The sequence below is a fragment of the Eleutherodactylus coqui genome, chromosome 1 (genome assembly GCF_035609145.1).
Source record: "Eleutherodactylus coqui strain aEleCoq1 chromosome 1, aEleCoq1.hap1, whole genome shotgun sequence".
In the NCBI taxonomy this organism is placed as follows: Eukaryota; Metazoa; Chordata; class Amphibia; order Anura; family Eleutherodactylidae; genus Eleutherodactylus; species Eleutherodactylus coqui.
In genome coordinates, this window is record NC_089837.1 from 59,389,100 (window position 1) to 59,416,928 (window position 27,829).

At 43.0% G+C, this 27,829-nt stretch overlaps 1 protein-coding gene across 1 annotated transcript in view; it reads right to left on the minus strand.

The window, feature by feature from the left end:
- The window catches only part of FKBP1B (FKBP prolyl isomerase 1B), a 55,440-nt gene extending 31,259 nt beyond the window's left edge, over positions 1–24,181 (minus strand). The window contains exons 1-2 of the mRNA XM_066596675.1: positions 24,032–24,181; positions 15,362–15,409 (exon numbers count right to left, since the gene is read on the minus strand). Coding sequence (XP_066452772.1) covers positions 15,362–15,409; positions 24,032–24,068 — 85 coding nt within the window. The 5' untranslated portion in view covers positions 24,069–24,181. The remainder of the gene's footprint in view (positions 1–15,361; positions 15,410–24,031) is intronic.
- Positions 24,182–27,829: the final 3,648 nt, after the last annotated feature.

The window sequence follows — 27,829 nt, forward strand, 5'->3', positions numbered from 1 at the left end:
CCTGACAAGCCAGGACAGTGTTGAAAGTATAGAAACTGTTGCAACATTTTGAAACCGACATGTTCAAGCATCTGCACTGCTATGGGTGAATTCACACCTGCGTTAGGCTCTATTCAGGGTTTCCATCTCTCGGCTCCACGTTTGGAGCAGAGAAACGCAAGTAAAACTGAACGAAAAAAACAGATGCTTTTTTCCCCCATTGATTTCAATGGGGTTTTAATAAAATGGAATGCAAATGGTAAGGTTTTCGTTTGCTCCTGTTCAGTTAGGTTTTCTGTTGTTTTGGATGGAAAATAGCGCTCCAGACTGTGCAATTTTTCCGTCCATAAAAACGGAAACCTAGGAGAAGAAAAGCAAATTGTTTTTTTTTTTGTTTTTTTATTCTCGTTGAAATTGATGTGGAAAAAAAACACATTTTTTTTCTGTTTTATTTTCATTTCTCAGATGGAAACCCTGAACTGAGCCCTAACACAGGTGTTAATTCACCCTAATTCAGCTGCCAAGTAAAGTCTTTTATTGTTTACCATTACGTGTGCTCAGTTTCTCAATCTAACTGCCTTCTGGGGTCCCACAGGCATACTAGAGGGGGTACTTTATTTGAGACTTGCATCTATTACACAGAGGGAGGTTTGGGGGATCCAAACAATCCCATTATCCTCCAAATAACCCCTGTTACCACCAGGCCATATGGGCTCTAGACTCAACTCAGTGTTTGCTTTTGGATGAAAGTCTGGACACAGAAGCCTGTCCAGGCTCACATTCAGTTTGTGCCAGGGGAGGAACACCCAGCATTGGCTGGCCCTGATGAGACTGTATGAGCCTGTTTGTGAGCAGAAGCTCCAAGCCTGTCGCTGCCATATTCAGCCCCCTCCCCTTTGGCCGCACTCATAGCCATCCAGGGCCGTGGGTTAGACACCTCTGTCAAACCATTAAAAAAAAACTATGGTTCTCTTATCTAAACACCACAAAACCCATTGTAATGTAATTCAAAGAATAAATAAAACCACCCTGATAGTACAGCACACTATGATATCACATCATTAAGAGCCAAGCTAAAGTAAAATGCATCTGTACATGTGAGGCAAAGGGGAAATAAGTAACACATACTGGCTTTGTCAAAGTCAATGACCACAAGAGGGTTAAACTTTAGCTTTTGCAGAGCTGTGAGCAACGGCTGGATGTCATCCAATAACGCCATGCAAATGGATGTGGGTTATGTATTGATAGGTAGAATACAATACATGCGCTAAGGACGTCCGATGTAGTTGCACTTAGTCAGATATGGAGTCTAATCAATACGTACATCATTTATTCCACTCTGTGAGCCGCACTATGTGTGTGCCGGGTTTCTATTCAGAGGTTCTTCCTTTTTTTGGCGCCAATGGAAGAAGTTCTTTGTTTCTACAAGATTAACAAATGAATCTATAATATCTTTACTCTGAAATGAGACTCTTATTGTAGTGTACAACTTTCAAATCAGAGGTCTGCTACATTACCCAAAGCTTTTTGTGACTCCCTATATTGCAAGCTATGGGCTTAGTATCTCAACCACCTCTATAATATAATGTCTAATAGGTGGTGGCCGTATAGACAGCTATCTCTCCATTTACTCTGCACTTGGATACAGTAGCTACTGGAAACCAAGTAAGGTAATATGACCAATGCTATTCCAATAAGCATGGTTCATAGAATGGTAGAGTTGGAAGGGACCTCAAGGGTCATCAGGTCCAACCCCCTGCTGAGTGCAGGATTCACTAAATCATCCCACTCATTGATCACCCTCACTATCAGAAAGCTTTTTCTAATATCTAATCTGTGTCTCCTCCCTTTTAGTTTCATCCCATTGCTTCGTCTTTCTTTGTGTAAATGAGACTACGACCTCTGCACTGTGACAGCCCTTCAGATACTTGTAGACAGCTATTAAGTCTCCTCTCAACCTTCTAAACATTCCGAGATCCTTTAACCGTTCCTCATAGGACATGATTTGCAGATCGCTCACCATCCTAGTAACTCTTCTCTGAACTTGCTCCAATTTGTTTATGTCTTTTTCAAAGTGTGGTGCCCATGACTGGACACAGAATTCCAGATGAGGTCTAACTAGGGAAAAGTAGACCAGGATAAATATCTCACATGATCTAGACTCTATGCTTCTCTTAATACACCCCAGAATTGTGTTTGCCTTTTTGGCTGCTGCATCACATTGTTGACTCATGTTCAGTCTATGATCTATTAGTATACCCAAGTCTTTTTCACATGTGCTGCTGCTTAGCACAGTTCCTTCCATTCTGTATGTGCCGTTTTCATTTTTCTTGCCCAGATGTAGCACTTTGCATTTCTCTGTTAAATACCATTCTGTTAGTCACCGCCCACTGTTCATGCTTTTCTAGATAAATATAAATAAAATAAATCTTGTTATTTGTATAGCGCCAACTTATTACACAGCACTTTCAGGTAATTTTTATTTATTAACCCCCACCGGTTGGGTGCTCATTTTACCAACCTCTGAAGGATGGAGGGCTGAGTCGACCTTGAGCCGGCTACCTGAACCGTTCGGGGATTGAACTTGCAACCTTCAGGTTGTGAGCAAGAGCTTACACTCTGCGCTACGCAAAGCTCTAATCTTTTTGAATACTCTCTCTTCACTAGTGTTAGCTATCCCTCCCAGCTTTGTGTCGTCAGCAAATTTGATCAGTTTCCCATCAATTCCCTCCTCCAGACCATTTATAAAAATGTTGCACAACACTGGGCCTAGGACAGAGCCTTGTGGTGCCCCACTTGATACATTCTTACACTTGGATGTGCAGCTATTTGTGACCACTCTTTGAGTACGATCACTCAGCCAGTTGTGAATCCACCATATTTGGTCATTTTTTTCAATAAGTATGGTATGAGATACTTTGTCAAATCCTTTACTAAAGTCAAGATATACTATATCCACCGCATTTACCTGATCGACCTATTCGGTGATTCTGCCATAGAAGGAAATTAGATTTGTCTGGCATGATTTGTTTGTTACAAAGTTCCCGGAGGTAGCTACTGTTCTACCACCAAGGCACATGATTGTTGCAAATCATTTGCATTGTTCTCTTTTAAAGGCTTTTTCTCTTCATGACAATCCCTTTCCATATGGATATGGATATCATAGAGGGGTTTTCCTTCAACGGGACCCTCTTAAATGAGCCAGTACATACAGCCACTAGCAGATGTGTCTCATTTGGATGGCAGCATGTAATTCTACATTTCACTTGTAGTCCCTGCTGCAGAGAAAATAAGCAGCCTTGACAAAATCAGCTGACAGGGGCCTCAAAGAGGAACCAGCACTGGTCAGATGATCGCCAATAGCTGATTTCCATTAAAGGTGTTGTTTGTAATCAGACAATCAATTTAAAGTGAAAAAAAAGAAAATGACACTTATCTTGTATGCATCTGCACTGCTCTACCAAGGAGCTGTTCCACTTTAGAAAGGTCTCAAAAGATGTCTCATTGCAAGACCCCAATACATTTAAAATGCCTCCTTACGCATTTGGAAAAATAGCTTAAAATTTAAGATGACACTAATCAAAATCTGAAAATACATCTACCAGTATTGCTTGTAGTGGCACAAACCCAACCTCAGCTTCAATGTCTCACTTAAAGAGCCCCATTAATCAGGGGACCCATAGCTATCTTCTGACAGAAGAGTCAAATCCCAAATAGTCAACTAAATAGTCAATGAACACCATCAAATTTATCCTTTTTCAAGTAATCATCTGCCAACAGGTTGCGCCTTTGGCTCACTCTGGTTGACCAACGTTCTAGGCCAGCAGTACCTATCCTGCTTTGACCTTATAAACATGGCACATGTGTGTACCACCTCTACTTCAAGGCTTTCCCCTTGGGTGCCCAGTTCTTTTTTCTTTTGCTTCACATAATTGAGGTACAGCATTTGTCGGCTGCACCGTTTATAGCGGACTCTTAATATGTTGGTACCAACCAGTGAATCTTCTATTAATCCCTATAGGATTTCTTTCCGCCGCTACATAGAAATAAAACTAAATTTGCAGAATTCCAGATGCTCTGGGGGATCTTTTCATATAAGTACATATCAATTCACGCCTCTTGTTGGCTCATTAAAACTTCTCCTCTAGCACATTTACTGTTAAAAAGAAAATACCAAAGCAGATTCCGTAAAGACGCAGTTCTATATAGTCTTAGACATGAAATAATGTCAGCACATTCGATGTGCCGCAATGGTAATAAAGGAATTCCCTCATCCTCACTGTGAGGATTCATATAGATAGATGATGCTCCTGGCTTCCTAACCGAGTCAAAACTTTAATATATAAATCTTGCCCTTTTTTTTCTTAAAGGAAAATCCTACCCAAAGAGGTTTCCAGGAGTAGAACATATGGCTGAATATCTTGCTTGTGCCTGGGTTGACCGCTAAATGAAGCCGAGTTGCCATACCCCATACAACCTGTGAATTAGTTTTTGAGGAAAGCAGACATATTTTTCTAATCTTGAACAACCCTTTTAATTTTGGGGTTCGATTCTGCCTTAAGAAAAAAAGCCCCCTTCAAATAGTGCTAACACTTTAAAGCGATCCTCCAGTTACAGGACAAAATTCTGTTCCAGGAGAGGAATGGGAGGGGCTACATTCTTCTTATCTGCCGCCCTTCTAATCTACCGGTTATGGGCCTAGGTTTGCGGCCATCCAAGATGGCTATAGCAATTTACTAACTACCTAATGCACACTGTGTACTGCTCTCGGATTGCCCAGTGTTAGGCCCCCTGCACATGGGCGCAAATTCCATGGGGGAATATACCGCAGAATTTCCACTCGTGCCCGCCTGCATTGGATTGCATTACAAAGCACAATCCTATGCAGACAGCCGTGATTTGTCCGCGTGAAAACACACGCGGAAAACAAATTGTGGCATGTTCTATTTCTGTGCGGGTCTCTCAGAGGCCCACACAGAAATGGCAGTAGTGACGGGCCGGCTCCGCTCATGTGTCGGCTGTCCGGCAGCCGGCGCATTAGAGAATGAAGATGCCGAGAGCGGGTGAGCCGCAGGCCTCTGCCGGGTCGCGGGTCCGCATCCCGGTGCGAGAAGTCTCGCAGCGGGATCCGACCCGGCCGTCTGCAGGCGGCCTTAATTATGTAAGCACCTGTGGCCAATCAGAGTGCAGATATAGTGCATTGGTAATCTAACATTAGCAGCACGCTGTGTGGATTAGGTAGTCTGAAGATTGCAACGGCCATCTTTGACAACCAAAAACATGACCTGGAAATGGTGAACAAGAAGTACAGCAGAAAGCAACAACTACTGGTAATATATACCCCTTCTCCCTCCGATGCTGGGACCGAATTTTGTCCCAAAACTGGAAGGTCACTTTAAACAGTAGAACAGGAACTCGTCTAGTTCACTAGAAGTCTTGTGTTTCCGTCCGTTTTATGCTTACAGGGAAACAACAAGATACGGATTCTCTTATCTAGTCACTTTCACATTTCTTTTAAAAAGCAAAACAAAAAAAAATGTGTTCGTGTATATATATACACACACACATACACACACACACACACACACACACACACACACACACACACACACACACACACACACAGGAGCTATATATAAGAAAACATGTAAATATCAAAAACACAAAGGCTTCACCAAAGTACCAAAGTAATGTTCTTACATGGAAATCACAAGCATTTTTTATTCGTCTCTCTTATGCCAACACTAACAATGATACGTGATCATCAAAGCTACAGTAGCACATGGCACAGTGGCGGATCATAGGCGTGGAACCCTTGTACAAACCTCCAATGATGAGGGATAGTCCTTGGTTAATGTCTGTTGAAAGAATCGGATGTAGATCCAAAATATCAAAACTTTTAAAATAGGTTTTATTACTTTATGAAGAAATATGCGCCATCTGGAAGTTACCAGATTGCAAGGAGTTTACTGGGCTCCTCCGTCTTGACAGAACAGAGGGTTCTGTATTTGCTGGTTCTGCTGATGGTAATGGGTACATGGTGTTTTAGGACTGATTTAGCAAGCTCCAAAATTGATCGTTGTAATAATAAAGAAGTACTAATAAAAGGAGGGCAATAACATGTTTAAGGGTTTATGGGACCCTTGCGGTGACAGAGCCATTGTGGGACCATCTGCTTGACATGTTTACTCAGATTATAATAAGACCTTGCAAATCAAGCGGGTCCCAGGCATCTGCCAAGGTTTGCCTAGTGCTGACATCAGATCTCAACAGGGTGCATATGTAGTGGCCAAGAGTTAGCAAGCCCCCTCGTATGGATGTGTTTGTCTTGTGCATTTGGTGGTCAGTGTCTTCTATGTGCATGAATTCGAGGTGTATTGCACCTCTGCAGCACTGAATGGGTTAACATCTGGGTTATGTCTGGAAAATGTATCTTGTTTATCACGTGATCATGTTTTATATATGTGTATGTAAGCATGCTAAGTGAGGGAGTTAGCTAGAGTCAGTTTAAGAGATAGTTTTGCCAAGGGTCTTCTGGCAAAAGTTAGTCAGTCTTGCAAGCATGAAAAAGCCTAGTCTGCCAGTGAATGAACCCCACAGGTGCAGATTGGTCTGTGTGTGGAAAGAATGGAAGAAGCTGAGCGATTCCCTTCTGCTTTGCCTGGAACCAGCCTACCCAGGCTATACCAGTCTTACCCCTAAGCAGTGGGTGAGAGTAAGAAGAGCCACCATGCAGCGCTGAGTGTCCATTTTCCAAATGTGAGTGTTGATTGGTAGACAGCTGGAAAGAGAGAGAGAGAAGGAGAGTGGCCGGGAACAGAAACCCACAGATAACTAGGACTGTGGACTCGTTTGTCATCCTGTGAATCCTCTCTGTCACACCACTACTGTGTTTGTTCCATTATCCTGCTGGCGTATGTAAAGTTTGGACTGTACATAGTTCTATTTTCTGCAAGTAAAGGAGCTCTACCGACCGTTCCGGGTTTTGCTCATAACGTTATCTCTGTGTGTGGACTACTTTATTACCAACTTCTGGATTCACCACAGAGGATAGAACGGTGAAGTCACAAGTGACAAAAAGGACTGAAGGTAAACCGTATATTGGGTTACCTTGTGGAAAAATTCCCCCAGCAGTAACTTGGTCGGATCTCGAGCTACCCCCTGGGGAAGAGATGGTAGAGCCCAGTGACAAGGCCTCAATCTACCCCACTGTCACCTCGGCAGTGGGCCTGCTTCTCGGACGCTGCACATGGGTAAAGAAGGGGCAAATAGCTGGGAGACATCGGTTACCTGCTCATATTGTACATTACACAAGAAAATTTTGTTGTGCATTTCATTGACCTAGTGGCTATTGTAGCTGGAGGAATTCAGTTCTTCTTTCACAGGAATTTTTAATTGCTTAGTATACAGTACTGTGCATAGGTTTTAGGCTACAAAGTAAGAATGCTTTCAAAAATAGAAGTGTTAATGGTTTATTTTTGTCAATTAACACAGTACAAAGTGAATGAACAAATCTAAATCAAATAATATTTAGTATGACCACCCTTTGCCTTCAGAACATCAATTCTTCTAGATACACTTGAACACTTTATAGGAACTCAGCAAGGGGGTTGTTCCAAATATCTTAGAGAACTGACCACAGATCTTCTGTGGATGTCAACTTGTTCAAATCCTTTTTTCTTTTCATGTAATCCCAGTCGGACTTGATCATGATGAGATCAGGGCTCTGTGAGGCCATGTCATCACTTCCAGAACTCCTTGTTCTTCTTTACACTAAAGATAGTTCTTAATGACATTGGCTGGATGTTTGGGGTTGTTGTCCTGCTGTAGAATAAATTTGGAGCCAATAAGATGCCTCCCTGATGGTATTGTATAATGGATAAGTGTCTGCCTGTATTTCTCAGCTTTGAGGATACCAGTAATTCTGACCAATCCCCAACTCCATTTGCTGAAATACAACCCCAAATTTACAGGAAACCTCTACCATGCTTCACTGCTGCCTGCAGACACTCACTATTGTACCAATCTCCAGGACTTCGGCAAACCAACTGCCTTCTGTTACAGCCATATATTTCACATTTTGACTCCTCAGTCCAGAGCACCTGCTGCCATATATCTGGACCCCAGTTCCTGTGTTTTCATGCATAGTTGAGTTGCTTGGCCTTGTTTCTACATTGAAGATATGGCTTTTTGCCACAATTCTTGCATGAAGACCACTTCTGGCCAGATTTCTCCAAATGGTAGATGGGTGTCCCTGAGTCCCACTAGTTGTTGCCAGTTCTGAGCTTATAGCACTGCTGTACATCTTCTGATTTTGAAGGGAAGTAGGTAGAGATGAGCGAGCACCAAAACGCTCGGGTGGTCGTTACTCGAGTCGAACCTTTCATAATGCTCGAGAGCTCGTTTCGAGTAACAAACCCCATTGAAGTCAATGGGAGACTCGAACATTTTTCAAGGTGACCCATGCTCCGCATAGGGGAGGTTGTGTGAATCACCTGAAAACATCAGAAAGTGATGAAAGCACCACAGAAACGGATAGGGAACGGCAGGGGCAGCATGCATGGATGCATCAGAGGCTCCCAGGTCGCACTATTAAGCCAAATTGTGGGCAAGAGCCTGGTGGTCACCCCCCCTAACAATTTAGTTGGGACAGACCATAATTAGCAACGCACACGCGCTGGCACATCTTAGCTAAGCACCACACTAGGTGCAACGAAGGCCAATCACCGCCTGCAGATGACACCACTGCCTCTTCTCCTGTGTTAAATGCTGGCATTGCAGTCCACTCCCCCGCACGAGCTTGTGTACTGAAATTTTTTCCCAGCACAGCGTCCAGCTGTCCCCATTCCAGACGGGGTAAGGCGCACCCCTTCGCCTACTTCGCCGACGGAAGCTTTGTGACACTGTAGGCCGGTCCTTTCTGCTCCTGATGTTAGATGGACCGACGCCGCCTCCGTGCGGAGTGGCACGCGAAAGAGGAGCGGCCCTTTCCTCTCGTCCCAGGCGTTCAGGTCAAAAACCTTTGCCTGGGAGTACTGGCGGAGAGCTGGCGGTCTTTGACCTATTTTCTCAAAGCGCTGAGAAGGAGTGGGGGCGCGCACACTGGAGTCAACGCACCGCAGCCGCCCCTCTGCTGCCTCCCCTTAAAAAATTTAAACAGTGTATACTGTTAGATAGCGTGGATTGACAGGACCCACACACTGGTATATAGCGTACGCTTTGAACCCCCCCCCCCCAAAAAAAAGAAAAATAAAAATTAAAAATGATAGGAGTTTTGTTCCTTCCTATCTAGTACATCACTAGCAGTATACTGAATAAAACTGGTAATAGTATGCAGTATACAGCCGGGATGCTTGAAAATACTTTGTGCGCACTACTGCTCCCAGCCAACCAAACTGCTGATGCACACAATGAAAGGAGTTGTAGTCCTAGAAAGGACTGTTGGGTTCTTGGAACAAGGATCCATTGCTAACCCCAACCTCTAACCTACACTATCACTTTCCCTGAATAGCAGCAGCTCTGTCCCTCCACTAATGCAGCATGCGTGTGAGGCGAGCCTCAGGTGACCGGAGTTTTTATACTCGTAGGTCACCTGATCAGGCCAGCGAGTCATTGCTATTGACGTGCACAGGGTTGGCACGTCACAGCAGGAGGTGCCAAAGCCTTCTCTGCATGTTTATTGGCTAAAGAAAATGGCTAAACATGTGGGGAGGAGAGGAGGAAATTTCCTCGAGCACCACGTGGTGCTCGCTTGAGTAACAAGCACCTTCAAGTATGCTACTGCTCGAACGAGCATGCTCGCTCATCTCTAGAAGTAAGCATGATGGGGTCTTCATCTGCTGCACTAAGTTTCCATGGACAACCACTGCATCTACAGTCCTCAATGTTGCCTGCTTCTTTGTGCTTCATCAAAAGATCTTGAACAGCACATCTTGAAACTCCGGTCTGCTTTGAAATCTTTCCCTGGCAGAGACTTTGCTGATACAGTAGAAGTACCTTGTGTCTCATTGCTGTGCTTAGTCTTGCTATGGTGTATGACCTGTGACATGAAACTGTCCTTCACAACCTCACTTCTGTAGCAGACTTTTTGCGTTCCTCATCCACTTTTAAGCCTCCTACACAGCCTTTTTCTGGTTGAGTTAATCACTGTGTTTCAACCCACACATGCAAATGATTATTACCTATTTGGTATAATTGGTTAATCATACACTTGACAATAATTCTGAAAAATCCTTGACTTTGTGCAAGTGTGCTTAGAAGAATCGATGCAGTTTTGACGGTAAAGGGTGGTCACACTGAATATTGATTTGATTTAGATCTCTTTTGTTTACTCACTTGGCATTTTGCTTTTGACAAAAATAAACTATTAACGCCTCATAATTCCCACCATAGGGGAAAAAAACATTCTACAGTGTCCATTCATATTAATAGGTTATGTGTGGAATGCTGAACAGGACAGGTTCTCAGGTTCTTCAGAACAAGAGACAATCTTTGTAGCTAGTCTCCACTCCGGCCAAGAGATGAGGATCCGGGGAGGACCCCCTCTCTATTAACTCCGAATTCATAACAGGATGTATGAAATGGGTTTTGTAAACTTGACAACATTTTTTTAAACAAAAATAAGAAAAAAAATATTTTTTTATGTGGTTGGTCAGAAACTAGAAAATTCTTTACATTGAAGATTAATTGTAGACCTCCGGTTGTGTCTGGCCAAATTGCTTTCCTTCTTGGACAGAGAACCCCTTCATCAGAATTGATTGAACTGCATTTCTAACAAACAAATCCATAACGCCCGCCCAATTACATCCCACAGCATCCTGTGATTGAATGTAAAATCTCTTGCCAATTCCCGTGCAAACCACCATCTGTACGAAGAACAATTTATGCTCATTGTCCATGTGCACATAAAACTTTGTTATCAATATTTTATGACATATTACAGTCATTGTAAAGTTAATGGATTTGGAAGGAACCTTAGAAGACCATTAAGAAACCCAACCCTTACGAACAGTCAGACATGCGAGTATTTATCACAATCTACTGTCATTGTTTTAAAAGTGGTTTCCAAGCTCTTTTTCATCAAGTCCATGGGCTTGTCTGGTATTACAGCTCATCCTCATTGAAGTGAAGAAGGATGAAATAGAATACCAGACACAGCCCATAGTTAAGTGGGGCTGTTTATAGAAAAGAAAAAAGCAGAACCTCTTTTCTAAATCTGGACAATCTCAAGGGAATCGGGACTGAAATTATAGACAAGGTGACATGGGAGATCCTCTTACGATTCAAATCTTTGGGTCATTGACAAGAATGTTCATCTACAAGGTCATTTCATAGCAGAAAATAATCCATCCAAATAAAGATTAGTGTGCAAGTTTAAAGCCAGAAAAAGGCAAAAATAGGCACAAATCAAGACCTTACTTTCAGACATGCACCCCTTAATAAAGATCCATAGGATAGGTGATCACCTCTGAGACCCCAACAATCCTGAGAACAGGGTCCCATGTCCCCTTTTCTAACCAACTGCACCCCCGCAGGGCAGGTGAGCATATGCGCTGTGGCTCCATTCATTTTAAGGTGACTGCTGGAGATAGCAAAGTACAAGCTCGGCTATCTCTGACAGTCCCATATAGTTGAATGAAGCTCCATTCAAGCTACTCTTCACTGCTTAGGATGCAGTGAGGAGGAGTGGGGGACACAGGAGTTTCATCCTTAGAATCAGTGGTGGTCCCAGTAGTGAGACCCTCACTGATCAGATTTTTATCACCTATCCTGAGGGCAGATGATAAGTCAAAAGTATTGGGACCCTCTCCCCCCATCAATCCTGTGCTGCCAGGTGAAGGGGATATACAAATCACATGTGTGAGCATTAGGTATAAAGAAGAGTATCACACAGGCATATCACAGTACCAAAACCATCAGAATGTGTTTCATTACCGCCTCACTCAATGGCTTGCCAACCCTGTGACAGACTGTTCTTCAGTCATTTGGGGCTGCCAATTGTTGGAGGAATCTGATGCTGACTTTTGAACCCCTTCCAAGGACCTCTTACCCAAGCAAAGAAAGGGGCCACCTTAGACTTGGAGATCTAGGCAATTTTGGTCCAATGCTTGGGTAGACAGGGGCCACTCTAGCTTTTGCCAAAGGGCCAACATACACCTGGCACCCGCCCTTCTTACCATAACTGGATTTTGTTTCTGCATATAGTATTTTACATTGAAGATGCACTTACAGACAGGCAGCACTGCTTACTTAACAACATTTCTGGCCAAAGGGTGTGTGAGTGAATGCGGCATCCAGACACTTGACTATGACCTGTGAATTCCTATCTGCAGACATATGAAACCCCTGCAGTGTACGAAATGGATAAGTACCAAGGCTCCGGTAATACTCAATGTGCAGACATCCACAGCTTTTAGAAAAGCTTCAATAATAGTTTGGAATTATGTGACGAACATCGCATGAGGAAATTAGGATCAAAATCACAAGCAGATTTACTGTTCATAAGGTATACTACTCAAAATACCATTTTACTATATGAAGTACACATAGGAGAGTGTACAGGTCCTCGGGACAACCCCAGTGCCACTTCTTCATTTCATGGATTGTTCTGTAGGAGAAGTGGACCCTGATAATCTAAAGGTGGCCATACAAATCACTTATGCAGGAGTTTTGGGATAAGAGGAGTCCCACTCTACTAGTCATAAGTAGCTTTCAATCAATCACATGACAAGTAGTTAACTCTACCTTTGCTGCTAATGCCTTGAGGTCTGGCTCCTAAACTGGCCTCTGAAATGGTAAAGCAGGGGTGTCCAACCCACGACCCATATGCAACTCAGGATGGCTATGAATACAAAGGGGAGGGAGACTCATGCAGGTTGAATTTGTAGGAAGTAAGGCCATGGATGGTACCTGGCGGTGGCGGGCTGTGAGCTTCTGCTCATAAATAGGCTCATACAGATAATGAGGCACTTGGCGGGACTTGCAGCTCTATGACTATCTGACTCAGTCACTCCCAATCTAGCGGGTGGTGGCAATTCTCCCCCCTGTCCTCTAGAGTCCTGACCACCCTTATCAGGTGTTAAGGTGAGGACGAGTGGTCTCATCATGGCCAGATGCTTTATTTCCCTTCCCTGGTGTCAGAAACAGGTCCGTGGCCATGAAGGCATGTGAGCCTGGTCAAGTGGCTGTGTCCAGGCTTGCATGCGGTCCAGTCTGGAGTCTATATTGCCTGGTGGCAGTGGGGGTTATTTGGTGCATGATGGGTGTTGTTAGGAGGACTGTTGAGAACGAAGGAGGATTATTTGGAGGACTGTGGAAGAGGATGGGGGTTGTTTGCAGGATAATGCCCTGCATCATTAGTGTTTGTGTATTTAATGTGCGGCCAAAGGCAATTCCTCTTCTTCCAGTGTTGCCCAGAGATGCCAAAAGGTTGGACACCCCTGGTCTAAAGGCTGCCAAATACATTAGACTACATCTGTCCAAACCTACTGATTTTGGCGGAACTGGACAACTTCCCCTGCAAGATGATGTTGGGGGTAAGGAAAGGTTGGGCATATTGAATTCAATGCCCAATCCTTCTGTCCCCCCTGAGATCTTTCTACAGCTCCTACTGAAAACATTGAGTGATCACGTGTACGGGGAATACGGGAGAAGTAGCTATCTGCTAGATGAGCATTCAGTCAATAGCTGTTGAAGGTTTATGGGCACCTCAAATGAATGATAAAATACAGTAATTTGTCCACCTGGGCTTTATTCTACAACTACTAGTCCAGAAAACATTGATCTCTATGATAACGTTCCAGCTGGGCTAGTGGTTTTCTACATTGCTGTATGTTTTAATGATCAGGTAAAAAATTCCTTTTGGGGTCCAAACAACATGGAAAAAGAAGTCATTTTAAAGATGTCACAAACTGAATTTGGGACATGTGCCAGGCCACAGGGATTAACATATTGGTAGTCTGTCCAGAGATCCAGGATTAGAAAAAATGTTATTTTTACAGATATAGCACCACCCTTGTCCATGGGCTGTGTCTGGCATTGCAGCACATTTCAATTAACTTGAATGAGCTTGAGCTTTCACACCAGATAGCCTATGGACATAAGTGGCGCAGTTTGTGAAAAAAAACAAAACACAACACTACTCACCTTTTAAATGGCCCTCCTGGTGCAGCACAGGCTCCCTGGTTCCCGCTGCTCCAGACCTGAAAGTTGCTGCAGTGGTCATGTAGACAATCACTAGCTACATCGGTGATACTACCATGAATGGTATGTGATTGCTGCAGCATCTTCCACAACCAGATTGGATGGGACCAGGGTGGCTACGCTAGATCCAGAGAGCCATTTAATAAGAGAGTATTATTTTTATTCTTTTCTTGTTAGCTCAAAACTTTTTTTCCACAGTTTCAGTAAACCCCTTAAAAATGTGTTGGCCAATGAAATATGTCTAATTGACCTGTTTTAAAAAGTTTAAGCATGAGCCGTTGGACACAATATAAGCGATTTACAAGGGAATCATCACTATGGATAAATTAGCACTTCTTGAAATGCAAAGCATTGCCCGGAAAGCTGACTACGATCAAAAACGAAGGCCTGGCGCTGGCCGGGAGAGCTGCACATAGCTGGGAACCTCCAGGTGGCTTTTATTACAGTGAGATAATGCTGAGCCAGGCACTTACACCATCGCTCAGGAACACCCTAGGAATATGATCTGGTGCTTGCAAGCTGAGCAGGCCCTACACACACTGTACATGACAGTGACCACTCTCAAGTGTCCCTGATGCAAAAACCAAATGTATACGGAATGTAGATTACTGCCTCATCAATCCCTATACATTGTACAACATGTATAGGTCATCTACGGCAAAGGTTTGCAGTCCTTGGGCACAGAAAATGTCCATCTACACCCTTGTGCTTCTTCTCCAACTATTAATGATCTCCCTCTATAACCTGCTCCTTCAAGAATTTCTCAAGAGCTAAAATTACCGGTAACATTTTTTTAACACCTTCTTGCCCAATCAATGAAAATTAATGGGTCCAACTACCCTACCAAAATGTTTTTGGAGTGTTAGCACAAACTGAATAACCATGAGGAAACTCCTCTATACATGAAGAAAACATATAAACTCTACACAGATGTCCCATAGTCAGATTGGCACCCAAGAACCCATGGTTGCATGGTAATGTTACGTCTAAAGGAACGCACATGCATAGGATTTTACCTGTGGATTTCAACAACAGATAACAATACCCGGTGTGTGGATAAGATTTTAAGAAACCTCCTCTACATACTCAAGAATTCTTCCCACCCAATATATATTAATCAAATATATGAGTCAGAGGATGTCTTACTTGAACACAGGTGATGAACCACAGAGTGTCTTACCTGTGTAGTGGACAACACATGTCTGACCCTTCTTGGGGAAAGTCCTTCCTATAAATACAAAAAAAAAATAGAAAAAATTAATGCAAATTAAGAGCATGCATGTTTTAGTAACTATGTTACTGCATTGCGAAGAGTTTATAAGTAGAATACTTGGAATGATTCCATATAGAATGTATGTAATGGGTTTATGCTACAGATTTCAGATAAGTGCCCATTTATCTATAATGGTATTTTATCCCATACACCTGTAAACAGTATTCATGGAAATTGCCATGTACAATGGAAAACCTGACCTTAGAATCTTTTATGTTTGCAATCATCACCATTGAAAACCAGCAAGCAGTGATATAATGGCTGGGGTTAACCACTTCATCTCATATTACACTTCCATTGCAAGATACACCTTAATCGTCAGAAGAATAAGTGGGGCGAAGTCAGAAGAGTGGGTTTTTTTGCGTGCGCCTATGAGCGCAAAAAAAGTGTCTCTTATAGAACCATTGGTTCCCTATGTAGTGTTCACTTGTCGGTCTTTTACAGGCTCAAAATACTCGCACCTACAAAAGATATGCTATCCATGCAGTAGCAAGGCCCGTGCTATGCATAAAATATCCCAGCAGGGAGTCCTCTCATCACTGAACACTGTCACAAGGTTCAGTGACAAGGGCCCCCCTGTGGGAATGAAGGTAAGCCCTGCCACAGCTGTGGCAGAGGATCGCAATCTTCTCCCATTGCTTTCAATGGGGCCGGCACTACTGCAGCCGACCCCATTGAAATATAAGCCCTTCCCTGAAAATCATCCCTAGCTGGTGTAAAAAAAAATATATGCATTACCTTACACCGCTGTCAGGTCTTCGGCGTGTCTTCTCTCTTTCATGCCGGGACTGCTCTGAAGCACTTTCTGATTGCCGGGGATTTAAAAATCCCTGCCTCCAGAAACTGCAGGTCTGATTGGCTGAGCGCTTAGCCAATTACAGGCATCGCTCCGCCATTCATTGAATGGGTGCGCAAAAAAAACAATACTCGTCTGACCAAGCCCTTAAAATGCAAGAACTATGAAATTCGACTAATAATGTTTGCCACAATCAATCTGTGTTATTAATGGCTGCTTTGGTCTTGATGAGCCAACGCCAATTTCGAGATAAATTTTTCTAACTTCATCAACCGCAGTCTTAAATCGCCCCTTACACATATCTGAAGTTTGTTTCTCTTTTTTCTGGAGCTGTTGAACCACGCTGAAGCTAACACAAGCAATGTGTTCCTGCCACAGGATAGGAATTCTTCACTTTGACCCAAAAACATTCATAGCCTCATTGTTGGAAAAGTGCTTGGGCTTCGCTATTGTATTTCAAGTCCATCGACCGCTCTTGTAATCTGGGATGAAATTCTGCTGAAAATGGATTGAGTACCCACATTGGTATTTCAAGGGTACATAGATCTTGAAACCTAGTTTTCATGTCTTCTTTGTGGTGTGAGCAAAAAACTTTTAAGTCTGCATCTTGAAGTTTGTCTCAGTCTTCACGTGCAATTTCTTGAAGACTCGGAAACTGACAGAGCAAACGTTGACTCAGGTTATTGGTATGAAGGTCCAGTTTGTCAATGAAGGAAGAGATTATACCTTGCAGCTTTGTGTTGACCTCGTTGAGTTTGTCAAATATGTCTACAAAATAGGCAATGTCAAGACATTGTAGTTCAATTGCATCACAAGGGCTTGGGTCAATCGGCCGAAGAAACTCAACTACTGTATCAAAAAGTTCGTAGAAGCGATGTGAACACTTTCCTCTTGACAGCCATCTCATGTAAGCTAGCAGTAATTCTTCATTGTCTCTAACTGTTGACTCGTCAATTTGCATTCCAAATTCTGTGTTCTTTAACACATCCAAAAGAGTTTCTTCCACATCAGCAGCCATCTCATCAATTCTTCTTGAAAAAGGGTGTCATTATTCAAAGGAATCGATTTCACCATGGCACACGTGTCAGGCCAAAGCATAGTACTGACAATCTCTTTAACTGTGGGTAACACAAGTGTTTCCCCAACTATGTGATTTGCCACATTGTGCTATTAATAAAGAGACTTTAGAGGAAGCAAGGAGGCCTTTGTCAGCATTCAGAGCAGACAAATAGCTTGCCTACAGTGCTGCGTTTCTCAAACTTTGACTTTAAACATTGGAAAAATGAAATAGGCTTACCCACTTTGTCTGAATGCATTTTTGCAAGGTGATCGCTCATTTTTAAAGACATCATAACTTCATTCAAAAATGGCTTTTCACAAACAAGGCACAAGGGAAGCTGTCCATTTGTAGGATGAATTCGTATTTCAAGTATTCATTTAAATATTGACATTTCTTCTGCTCAGCTATTTTTATAAAGTATTCTTCAAGAATACACTGCTTATGTCGCTCTATCATATAATGAATTAACTTTCAATTCTGTGAGTCTCTGGGAGTTGCAGTTTATATCAGTGTTCTGAAAAGACACTTGGCGTCCACTAAAACTCCCAGAGACCCATGCAAGTGAAAATTTGAAGCGGTTCCAGCCAATCAGCGACATTATGGAATACAATGAGTTAGGTTGTGCTGTAGCTTATCCAGTGTTATGAAGTGTGATTGATCTGTAGTGGACTCATGGAGTTATAAAAGTCATACATTATATAATGGAGGCACGCAGGCTGCACACAACTCCCATTATATGTAAGTGATTCATATGGAAATAATAGCCTTGGTTTTCACCGATTGTTTTTGGACGAATTATTGATGAAAACCGAGGTATCACTAGTACTTTTTAAAAGAAATGTAGTTACTAGATGAAAAAAAAAATCCAAACACAAATTGCCCCCCTGCCACCCCCTTTATATTCCAATTCCCCCCTGCTGCCCCTTTTCTTTCCATCGCCCCCTTGAGAAGTAAAAACACTCCCCAAGGGGCAATAACACCTATGTTGAGAACCACTGGTGTAGACAATGCTAGCAAATAAAGCCTCTAGCTGGTCTGATAGATCTGATAATGCAGATAGGACCTCACATGAGGTTCATAGCTGATCTGGTAGATAGAACCCCGTAGAAGGTCCTAATTGATCATGTAGAGAGGAACTGCCATGAGGTTCCTAGTTGATCAGGTAGATCACTGATTTCCAAGCATCAACTACTTATGGAACTTGATCCAAAATTGAAATTCTCAGTTTTGACCAAGTTATCAGTCAATAGTAGAGATGAGCGAACGTACTCGGTAAGGGCGATTTCGCAATCGAGCACCACGATTTTCGAGTACTTCACTACTCGGGTGAAAAGTACTCGGGTGTGCTGTGGGGCGGGGGGTTGCAGAGGGGAGTGGGGGTAGCAGCGGGGAACAGGGGGGAGCCCTCTCTCTCTCCCTCTCCCCCCCACTCCCCGCTGAAACCCCCCGCTCACCCACAGCGCACCAGAGTACTTTTCACCTGAGTAGTGAAGTACTCGAAAATCGCGGTGCTCGATTGCGAAATCGCCCTTACCGAGTACGTTCGCTCATCTCTAGTCAATAGTAGGCCCATTTCTCATACACCTAAAGCCAGTGGCATCTCTATCTATAACATTTTTATTTATGATAACAATGTTCATGGGGTTCTCTGGCTTTAAATACAACCATACTTATTACAAAAGACCCTTGAAAATAAGTGGATCATAAAAAGACTCCCATGCATCAGCATTAAACTTATAGGGAACTTAGCAGTATTCAATTTCCTTGTAGCACCACCACAGGGGAAACATGATAGACCCTCCAGAACGAAAGACACACTTTGTAGATAAGTATCCTGAATTGGGGACTGGTCCTGCATCTAGAATTTATCTTCATTGTTCGTGTCGTACAGGGGATGGAAACGTAAGGGAAAAAGCATGTGGTACTCAGAAAAGTATTTGTTCATTTTTCTGTTCCCTTTCTTCACAATTTCTCATGAACACCATTCTTTAGTGTTTCCCTCTAGGATAGTCAGTGGTTTGTAGAACCTACGGCAGAATCTCAATTCCACAAACACCAAGTTCATACATTTATCAGATAACGTATTCCTCAGTCAGCTCTTCTACGTGTTGACTGTTGCTAGGTAATGGTGAATGGTGCATTTAGCACCAAGCTCATTAGCATTGCAGAGAGGAGACCTCCACCCCAACCGTCACCCCAGGCAGAGAAGAATCTATGACCCTTACAGCCAGAGAATGTATCATTAACACACAGGACAAGACATTTTCTATTAATGGCAACTCTGAAATGAAGATATAGGAGAAAAAAACGTTGAAGAGTAATGACCTATGTGACAAAAACTCCACCGACAACCTTATATCGTGCTTTGCCTGCAAAGTTATATTGCACTTTAATACTTAAAAACCTACAAAAAGGACAACAGTTGTGGATGATACTTCGCAACATAAAAGCCCAAAGCCAAAATATCAGTCACATATGTATGTAGATGTCTCTGCAGACTGAAACTGCATGTATTAAGTGCCAATACACTACAGTGCTCTGTGTGCAGTAGGTAGTCAGAGGAGCACTGCAGCCATCCTGGAAGACCTCAGGAGGACCCCAGGAACCAGCCAAATGCTCTCAAATGCCCAGCAAACCACCCACATAGAAATATACAGTATACTATAGTTCTTTCTAAACAGGAGCCTAGGTAGGCTTTCCTTCACTTGGGACAAAGATTCAGTTACTGTACCTAAACACCCTATCCAAGGAACAGAGTCTTGTTGATGCCCTTGATAGCACCCAGGCCATATGCTCCACTATCCCTCCAGCCACTACCCTGACATTATGAAGCACACTGTAATCAGTACAACTGGACACTAATATTGTGCCACCTACTGCATCCTTACACAAATTTTGCTTTCAATTGACGCATGTAGTCACATACATCCGACTACGTAGGACAATGCGCATACCATCTTGCATGTTCTCCATCATATGGAGCAATCAGTGTAGAAATAATTGTCGTGGCATCATTGGATTTCAGAACCACCTGCTCGTCATGTACAATATCACCCATGTACAGTATACCCGGGTCTATGTGCCATCTGGTTTTGGAGTAAAAGGTTAACCCATCTGGTGCTAGAGTAAAGGGTTTAAACATAGAAACATCCTACGCCTGACCTTTTCTGAAGAGCCTCCCTAGTCTCCAGCTTCAGTTACACCCGAAGCATAGTGTGAATGTCATATGTACAGAGGACACTCGCAGACTGAGTCGTGTTATTTCCCATAGCTACAGCCCACACCAACAAACCCGGCACAATGTCCTACTAGAGAAAATCACCCAATACCAATAAAATGGGTAAAGTCTGCAATTTATTGTCCTTTTTATGCTTTTCTACAGTTTTGCTTGCTCTTCAGAGGGGTTGTCTAGTTTAGAAAACCTATTTTTATATGCTCTATTAGAGATTTCTGAGTTAATAGAGAGTTAATTTAGAATCCTAATGTCTTGACCAGACTGAAGTTACAAAGAGCATCTCTTGCTCTGGAGGACCCATTCTATCCTGGATTAAACAGGTCACTCATTGGCTTGAATGAGCACTGTGTAATGCTAAAATTTTCCTGGGGAGGTGCTTCAGAGAAATGAAACAGTTACTGCTAGGTTGACCCACCAATTACATCTGATAACTGGAGGTACCAGCAGGGGGATACTTTAAGATAAGCTTTTTGTTAGTGGACCTATATAACAAGTAGGCATTGTCCAAAGTGGAGAAAGGAACCCTTTAATTCAGGTACTGTATGCCCAAAGTCTATTTAAAGGGGAATGGAACCCCAAATCCTCCTCTGAAAAGCCATATAGATGTTACAAAGAAGGGTCGATGAACTGGAACTCTCCTCGATTTCTATGTTAAGTAATAGAATATCAATGACGGAGATCCCTCAGGGAAAGCCATAGGGGTTGGGGAGAGGCTGAATAGAGATCCATGGCTTCTAATCTTTAGAAATAAACGAGTCCCAGCTCACAAAGTCGCACAAATCCAATATTCTAAGATCTCTATATGTAGCACATAACATGACAATTTTAGGTGGACCTCTGGCTAAAATGGTTCCAATGGCTAAAATGGTTTCTGAAATGAATAGCACTAGTTTGATGGCCACTTAGTTCACCTCCCTCCATAAGTACTCCAAATCCATCACATGATAAAGACTGGTTAGATGAGCTCTCCTTTAGCTTCAATAACCCAAGTCAAGGGTTCCAGGCACTCTGAAAAGTATCTGAACCCCTTCAGAGCTGGTTAGGGTGTTGAAGATACTAAGCTTTGGGAATCTTTGATCAACAAGAAGTTCTACGGTTCTATTGGTGGTTCAGTAGGTGAAATTAACAGGTTATTTCTACATTCTTTGAAGTTCTATATAGGGAGTGAAGGCTTCACTAGTGTCAGTGGTTAGCTGAAGGTTCAGGACACTACTTCTCAATGACCCTCTAGTCTAAGAAATTACATCAAAGTACCCCCATGACTATGATCCTACACCATGCTGTACAGGTTGGGCAAGTTGTAAGTACCCTCCTTGGCTACACATACCACAGCTTGGGGTTAAGAACTTAGATTAAGGGACTAATAACATAGGTCTATGTCCAATGCAGGACTATCCAGAGCATCGTGCTTGGACTAGTAGTTCTGCAACCACAAATCTACCCAAATTGTCCAATTACCAACATGCAATGAATTCTCAGACACGCACACTTCCTCTCCATCTGGAAAATTACATAAGACAATGCGTCCTAAGATAAGATGATATGTTTGCTCAAGAAATAGCTGAGCAGCAATATTCCGCATATGTTCATGCGAGTATTCAATGATCACATGCACACGGGAGAGCGCAATGGCGAGGAAACACAAAGGTGTAGCGAGGAATTGCCGAGATGATGCTGAGCATACAGATGAGGGAATGAAGTAGGACTACAAATGGTCAATTGGGATGTAAGGGAGAACGCATGCAGAACATGTACAGAGAACTAGAGAGATGTAGCAGAGGTGAACGGCTGCATTAATGTGAATTGTGATAACTGCCTATTACAATGCCGAAGTCCTATATGAAAAGCACATCATATCACAAAGGGATGTAGCAAATAACAACCTCAGCTCTGCTACATTTATACAATGTCTATAGCCAAGTCAATAAATGTACTGTAAATGTGTGCAGCACATCAATCCAATTAACTAGATTTAGGGGTGGCTAAACACGGGCGTATTTGCGTGCAGAGAATAGAAGCCATTGATTTCAATGGGTTCATTCTCATTTGAGCAATTTTGCGTGCACATTTCTCACGTGCGCAAAAAAATAGAACCTGCTCCATAAAGGTCTATTGGAGGTGCACAAATGCACACGTAATGTGGAACTTGGATTACCTGGATTAAAATCAGGGCGTGTTCATGTGCCGCGCACTAATGAACATGCCCTGGGTGCGCAAAAACTACAGCAAAATATGCAGATACGCGCACAAAAAACCCCACAAATTTATAGCGCTCAAAAGCGTATACACCCGTGAGTGACCGCCCTTATGGAATAGTCACACGCTGCAGAAATTTCTGCATCCCAGATTTCATTCATCTGAATGAGGTTGTTTCTGCAGCAAGCACATGGATTTCTGCAGACGCCATTCACACGGACGGAGTAGTCATAGAAATTTCCGCAACCAAATTTACCTCATGTGAACCCCCGTATAGATTCGCTAATCAGTTTTGTCAACCATTGGGTGTGAACAGCAGGTTAGGACTAAGAGAAACTCAGAAAATAAACTTTCCCATCGGTAATTTGGCGAATTGTTTAGTTCATGCCTTGAAGACAGATATAGAAAATGCCGAGGTACTATGTATTACAGAGAGGTGTAGGTAATGTAGTGCATGTGAATGAATAGTCCGAAACCTTCTATACACAGCAGCTAGTCTGTGAATGAATCAAAAGAAAATATATAAGTATGGATGTAGCAGAGCTGAGTTGGTTCTTTGGTAGCTTTTATGAAGACATCACAATATAGGATTTGCAATTCTGCATAAGACTGCAGATAAACCTACTGAGCGATCTGATGAGGGGGGCTGAATTTATCATCTGTTGGAATAATTTAGTGGGTATTTCTCTAAAAGCGCACATTAGGATATCAGATTGAGGTACAGATGTAGCAAACGTAAACTTGACATTTTTTACGGATTATGATAATTTACCAACCATTTAGTATGATGTGCCAGTCATGTTAAGAAATGCTACATCTGCAAGTCATATGCCAAGTTCTGCGTAGCAAAATGTTGCGTTCAGGTTACATTTTTATGAATGAAGAATTGTAAAAAAATACCTTAAATGGACAATAATAGTATCAGAAATGTATCAATATGTAACTCTCTGCGGGTGCTTTGTGGTAGCCACTCGCTACGCTTAAATAATATTATCCTATGTTTTTAGACCTCCAACATATTCTGAATCCCTGGAAGCAGCATACATATATTGGCAAGTCCAAACTCGCCATCTGCCACTACCCGTTATGTCATGACACGTTGTCTGTGGTTTACGTAAAGATGTTCCGCTACACAAAAGAAACAGTTCAATGACAAATTCAGCTCCACTACATGAAAAATGACTAACGGGATCAACAAAGGAAGCACCGATGAAAGGACAAAGGCCCTGCTGGCCATAAGAGCTTACAATCTAATGCACGGCTATAGAGAGGGGTATCATGCAGGTGTACCGTCTCCTGGAGTGATGGTCTCTATCTCCACTCCCATGGCTGTGCTGTGAGCTGTGGACAGGTCTGGGCTTCCTGTGTGTGTATGGCTCTCTGCCTGTGTGCTCTGGATATGGTGGAAGGGGCTGTCTGCTCTGCAGCCAATAGTGCTGCTGCTGGGAAGGGACTGGCAGGGGCTGGATTTGTAGGCAGGGAATGCTGAATGAAGGAACAATCAGACTCTTGCCAGGCACATTAACCCTCGCCCGCCTGTGCATGCGGCCATATTGGCCGGACACATATTTACATGTCGGAATGATTACATTAAGGCCTCCTTCCCACGAACGGATTTCCGCCGCGTACTTCGCGGCGAAAATCCGCTGCGTTGCCCGCAGCTATTAGGTTCTATTGAACCTAATAGCACAATGCTCACGATGCGTAATTCCACCGCGGAATTACGCACCGCGATTTCTCCCGTCCTCACCCGCAGCATGCTCTATTTTCTGCGGGTGAGGACGGGCTGTACGCACTGACGGCTTCCATTGCAGTCAATGGAAGCCGTCCGTTCACGCTATCTCCCGCTGTAACCAGCGGGAGATAGCGTGAAAAAACGCTTTCCCGCCCACCGCCGAGCGTCATATGACGCCAAATGACGCGGTCCGGCCGCGTCACGTGACACGGCCGGCCGTGCACGTGACACGGCTGGTGACGCGAGGGCGGTGGGCGGTGACGGGCGGTGACGCGCGGCGGTGGGCGGGGAAGCGATTTCACGCTATCTCCCGCAGGTAAGTATAGGGGCTCTGGGGGGCGCCGTGACGGGCTTCACAGCGTAATATTACGCGGCGGAGCCCGTCACGCTCGTGGGAAGGAGGCCTAATAAAAAATATGCATCGTTTTATTTTGCTACTGTTGCACAATAATAACATATTTTTTATAGGAAAAGTAAATATTTAGGTTGCCACCTTGCAAAATAATTTTTATGTCGTCGATGTAGCCAGATAAGTGCTAGTTTTTTAGCAAGGCAAGTCATATTTTTTAATAAAACCATTTTGGGGTACATATATTGATTAACTTTTAGTAATTTTGGGGGAGCTGAGAAGCAATTTCGCAGGTTTTTTTTATGCCGTTCGCAATACGGTTTAAATAATCCAGACCGGACCTGCAAAACTAGTGGTGGCTTTGCATGGGATGACTAGCGTCCAATAAGGCTTATATTCGATAAGGCGAATATAAGCAACCGTTGTTCTTTGCAAATGAAGCAGGTTGAATGGTAATGCATGTTGCTGCGATGAAAGACGGAAGCAACACATATTTTTCTAAATGAGCTGTATTAAACCAGAAATTTAGCTTTATATCGCTCCATGGGCACTTTTGAACATTTTTGTCATCTTTGCCTACACACGGAACTATCTGCTGAAGTGATAATCCAAGCTGTGTTAGTTCATGGATTCTGTCCCTCTCAGTCTGCAATAAGTGGCGATAACCAGCACGTCAACGAACTGGAGGCATCGCACCGTCATAGCACAAGACTTTATCGTATTTTTGAGGTTTCGTATTGCTGAAAAAAACTTTCAGTCTAGCTTTTATACCATTAAAGCTCCGCCCACATGCTGCAGATTGGGGGTAGGTGCTTGAAAATTTGAACATTTGCATATCTCACCTTCAACTTCCTCAGTTTGCATAACTTTACGACTTTTCCTTCTTGGTGTTGCAGTTTCAGTGTTGAGGAGGGTACTTGTTACGTGTGCTACTGGGATCTGTATTTCTAAGCTTCCTAGCAGCACAGCCCTCACAGGGTTAACTGATTGAGCTGGCTGGGTGTGGTACTTCCTGCTGTGCTCACATATAAACCCAGCTCCTGATCAGTCTGAAGCTGGTCTTGTACTGTTTGGATGTATCTGTGTTATGTGTCCTGTTACTTGTTCTCTGTTCTGTTGCAGCTTGCTGTGTGATCTGTGCCTTGCTGTTCATGTCCGTTTGTACGTTTATTTTGTGTCAGTTTGGTCTGCTGAGTTTCTTTGCTATGTCTGCGCTAGGTTAGCCCCTAGGGCCCTCTAATACAGGGGCCCCTAACTCCAGTCCTCAGGGACTGCAAGATATGAGGGGCCTTGCGGGGGCTTGCAGTTTAAGTTCATTGGCCAATGTACCAACTAACACCTCGCATTTATATTCAGTTTAAATGTCTTGGGATTATACTGTGACATGGTGTAATTGCATCACATATTGCGGCTCCCTACATCAGCAAACAAGAGGGAGAGCTACTACTTGTGTAAGATAAATGGAACAGTCATGTCTGGACTGCTGGGTTTTGTAAAGTCAATTAATGTAAGATTAAGACAAGTGTGAAGTGTTGTGCAAACTACATTTCTTCTAGTTACATTGATTGATGTGGGACCAACTGAGCATAAATTAATGTGTGAGAGTAGTAACTGGCACATCATAAAATTAGCATGTTAAAGAGAACCTGTCACCATGTATGCTGCAGTGACAAAGATACAGAAAAAAGTTCAGATTAGCAACCCAAACCCGAAGATCAGCCGCTCACGAGCTGTCTAATTAAAAGGGATAGGCTTGATGGAGTAACCATCGAGAACTCCGGTTCTGCATTTTATTAAAAATGGCGTAACAGGTGGTATAAGTGCCAGTTGTGCCCTTCCAATATAAAGTAGTTGATGGCAGCTTGAAGGTTTTGGGTGAAGCTTCAGAATGTTGACCTTCCTAAGCTTAGGAGTCAATAGTTTACTAATGGTACTTTTACATGGGGTAATTATCACCCGAATTATTACTGGAAATAGTCTTGGGTACACGCGGCCACTGACAGGGCACTGTGCAAGAAATTGTTCACTTGTCAGAGTCTATGAACCTGTTTAAAGAGGCTGCCGTTCAACTACCGTGTTCCCCCGAAAATAAGACCCTGTGTAGACAGCTATTAAGTCTCCTCTCAGCCTTCTTTTTTGCAAGCTAAACATTCCCAGATCCTATAACCGTTCCTCATAGGACATGATTTGCAGACCGCTCACAATCTTGGCAACTCTTCTCTGAACTTGCTCCAGTTTGTCTATGTATTTTTTAAAGTGGGGTACCCAGAACTGGACACAGTATTCCAGATGAGGTCTGACTAAAAAAGAGTAGAGGGGGATAATTACTACACGTGATCTAGACTCTATGCTTCTCTTAATACATCCCAGAATTGTGTTTTCCTTTTTGGCTGCTGCATCACATTGTTGACTCATGTTCAGTCTATGATCTATTAGTATATCGAAGTCTTATTCACATGTGCTGCTGCTTAGCCCCATTCCTCCAATTCTATATGTGCTTCTTTCCTTTTTTTCCCCAGATGTAGGACTTTGCATTTGTCCTTGTTAAATACCATTCTGTTAGTCGCCGACCACTGTTCAAGTTTTTCTAGATCTTTTTGCATACTCTCTCTCTCTTTCCTAGTGCTAGCTATCCCTCCTAGCTTTGTGTCATTGGCAAATTTGATCAGTTTCCCATCAATTCCCTCCTCCAGATCATTCATAAAAATGTTGGACAACACTGGGCCTAGGACAGAGCCTTGTGGTACCCCACTTGATACATTCTTCCACTTGAATGTGCAGCTATTTATGACCACTCTTTGAGTACGATCACTCAGCCAGTTGTGAATCCATAACAGTTGCCTTGTCAATCCCATATTTGATCATTTTTTAATAAGTATAATATGAGATACTTTGTCAAATGCTTTACTAAAGTCAAGATATACTATATCCACCGCATTTTCCTGATCAACCCAGTCGGTGATTCTGTCATAGAAGGAAATTAGATTAGTCTGGCATGACTTAT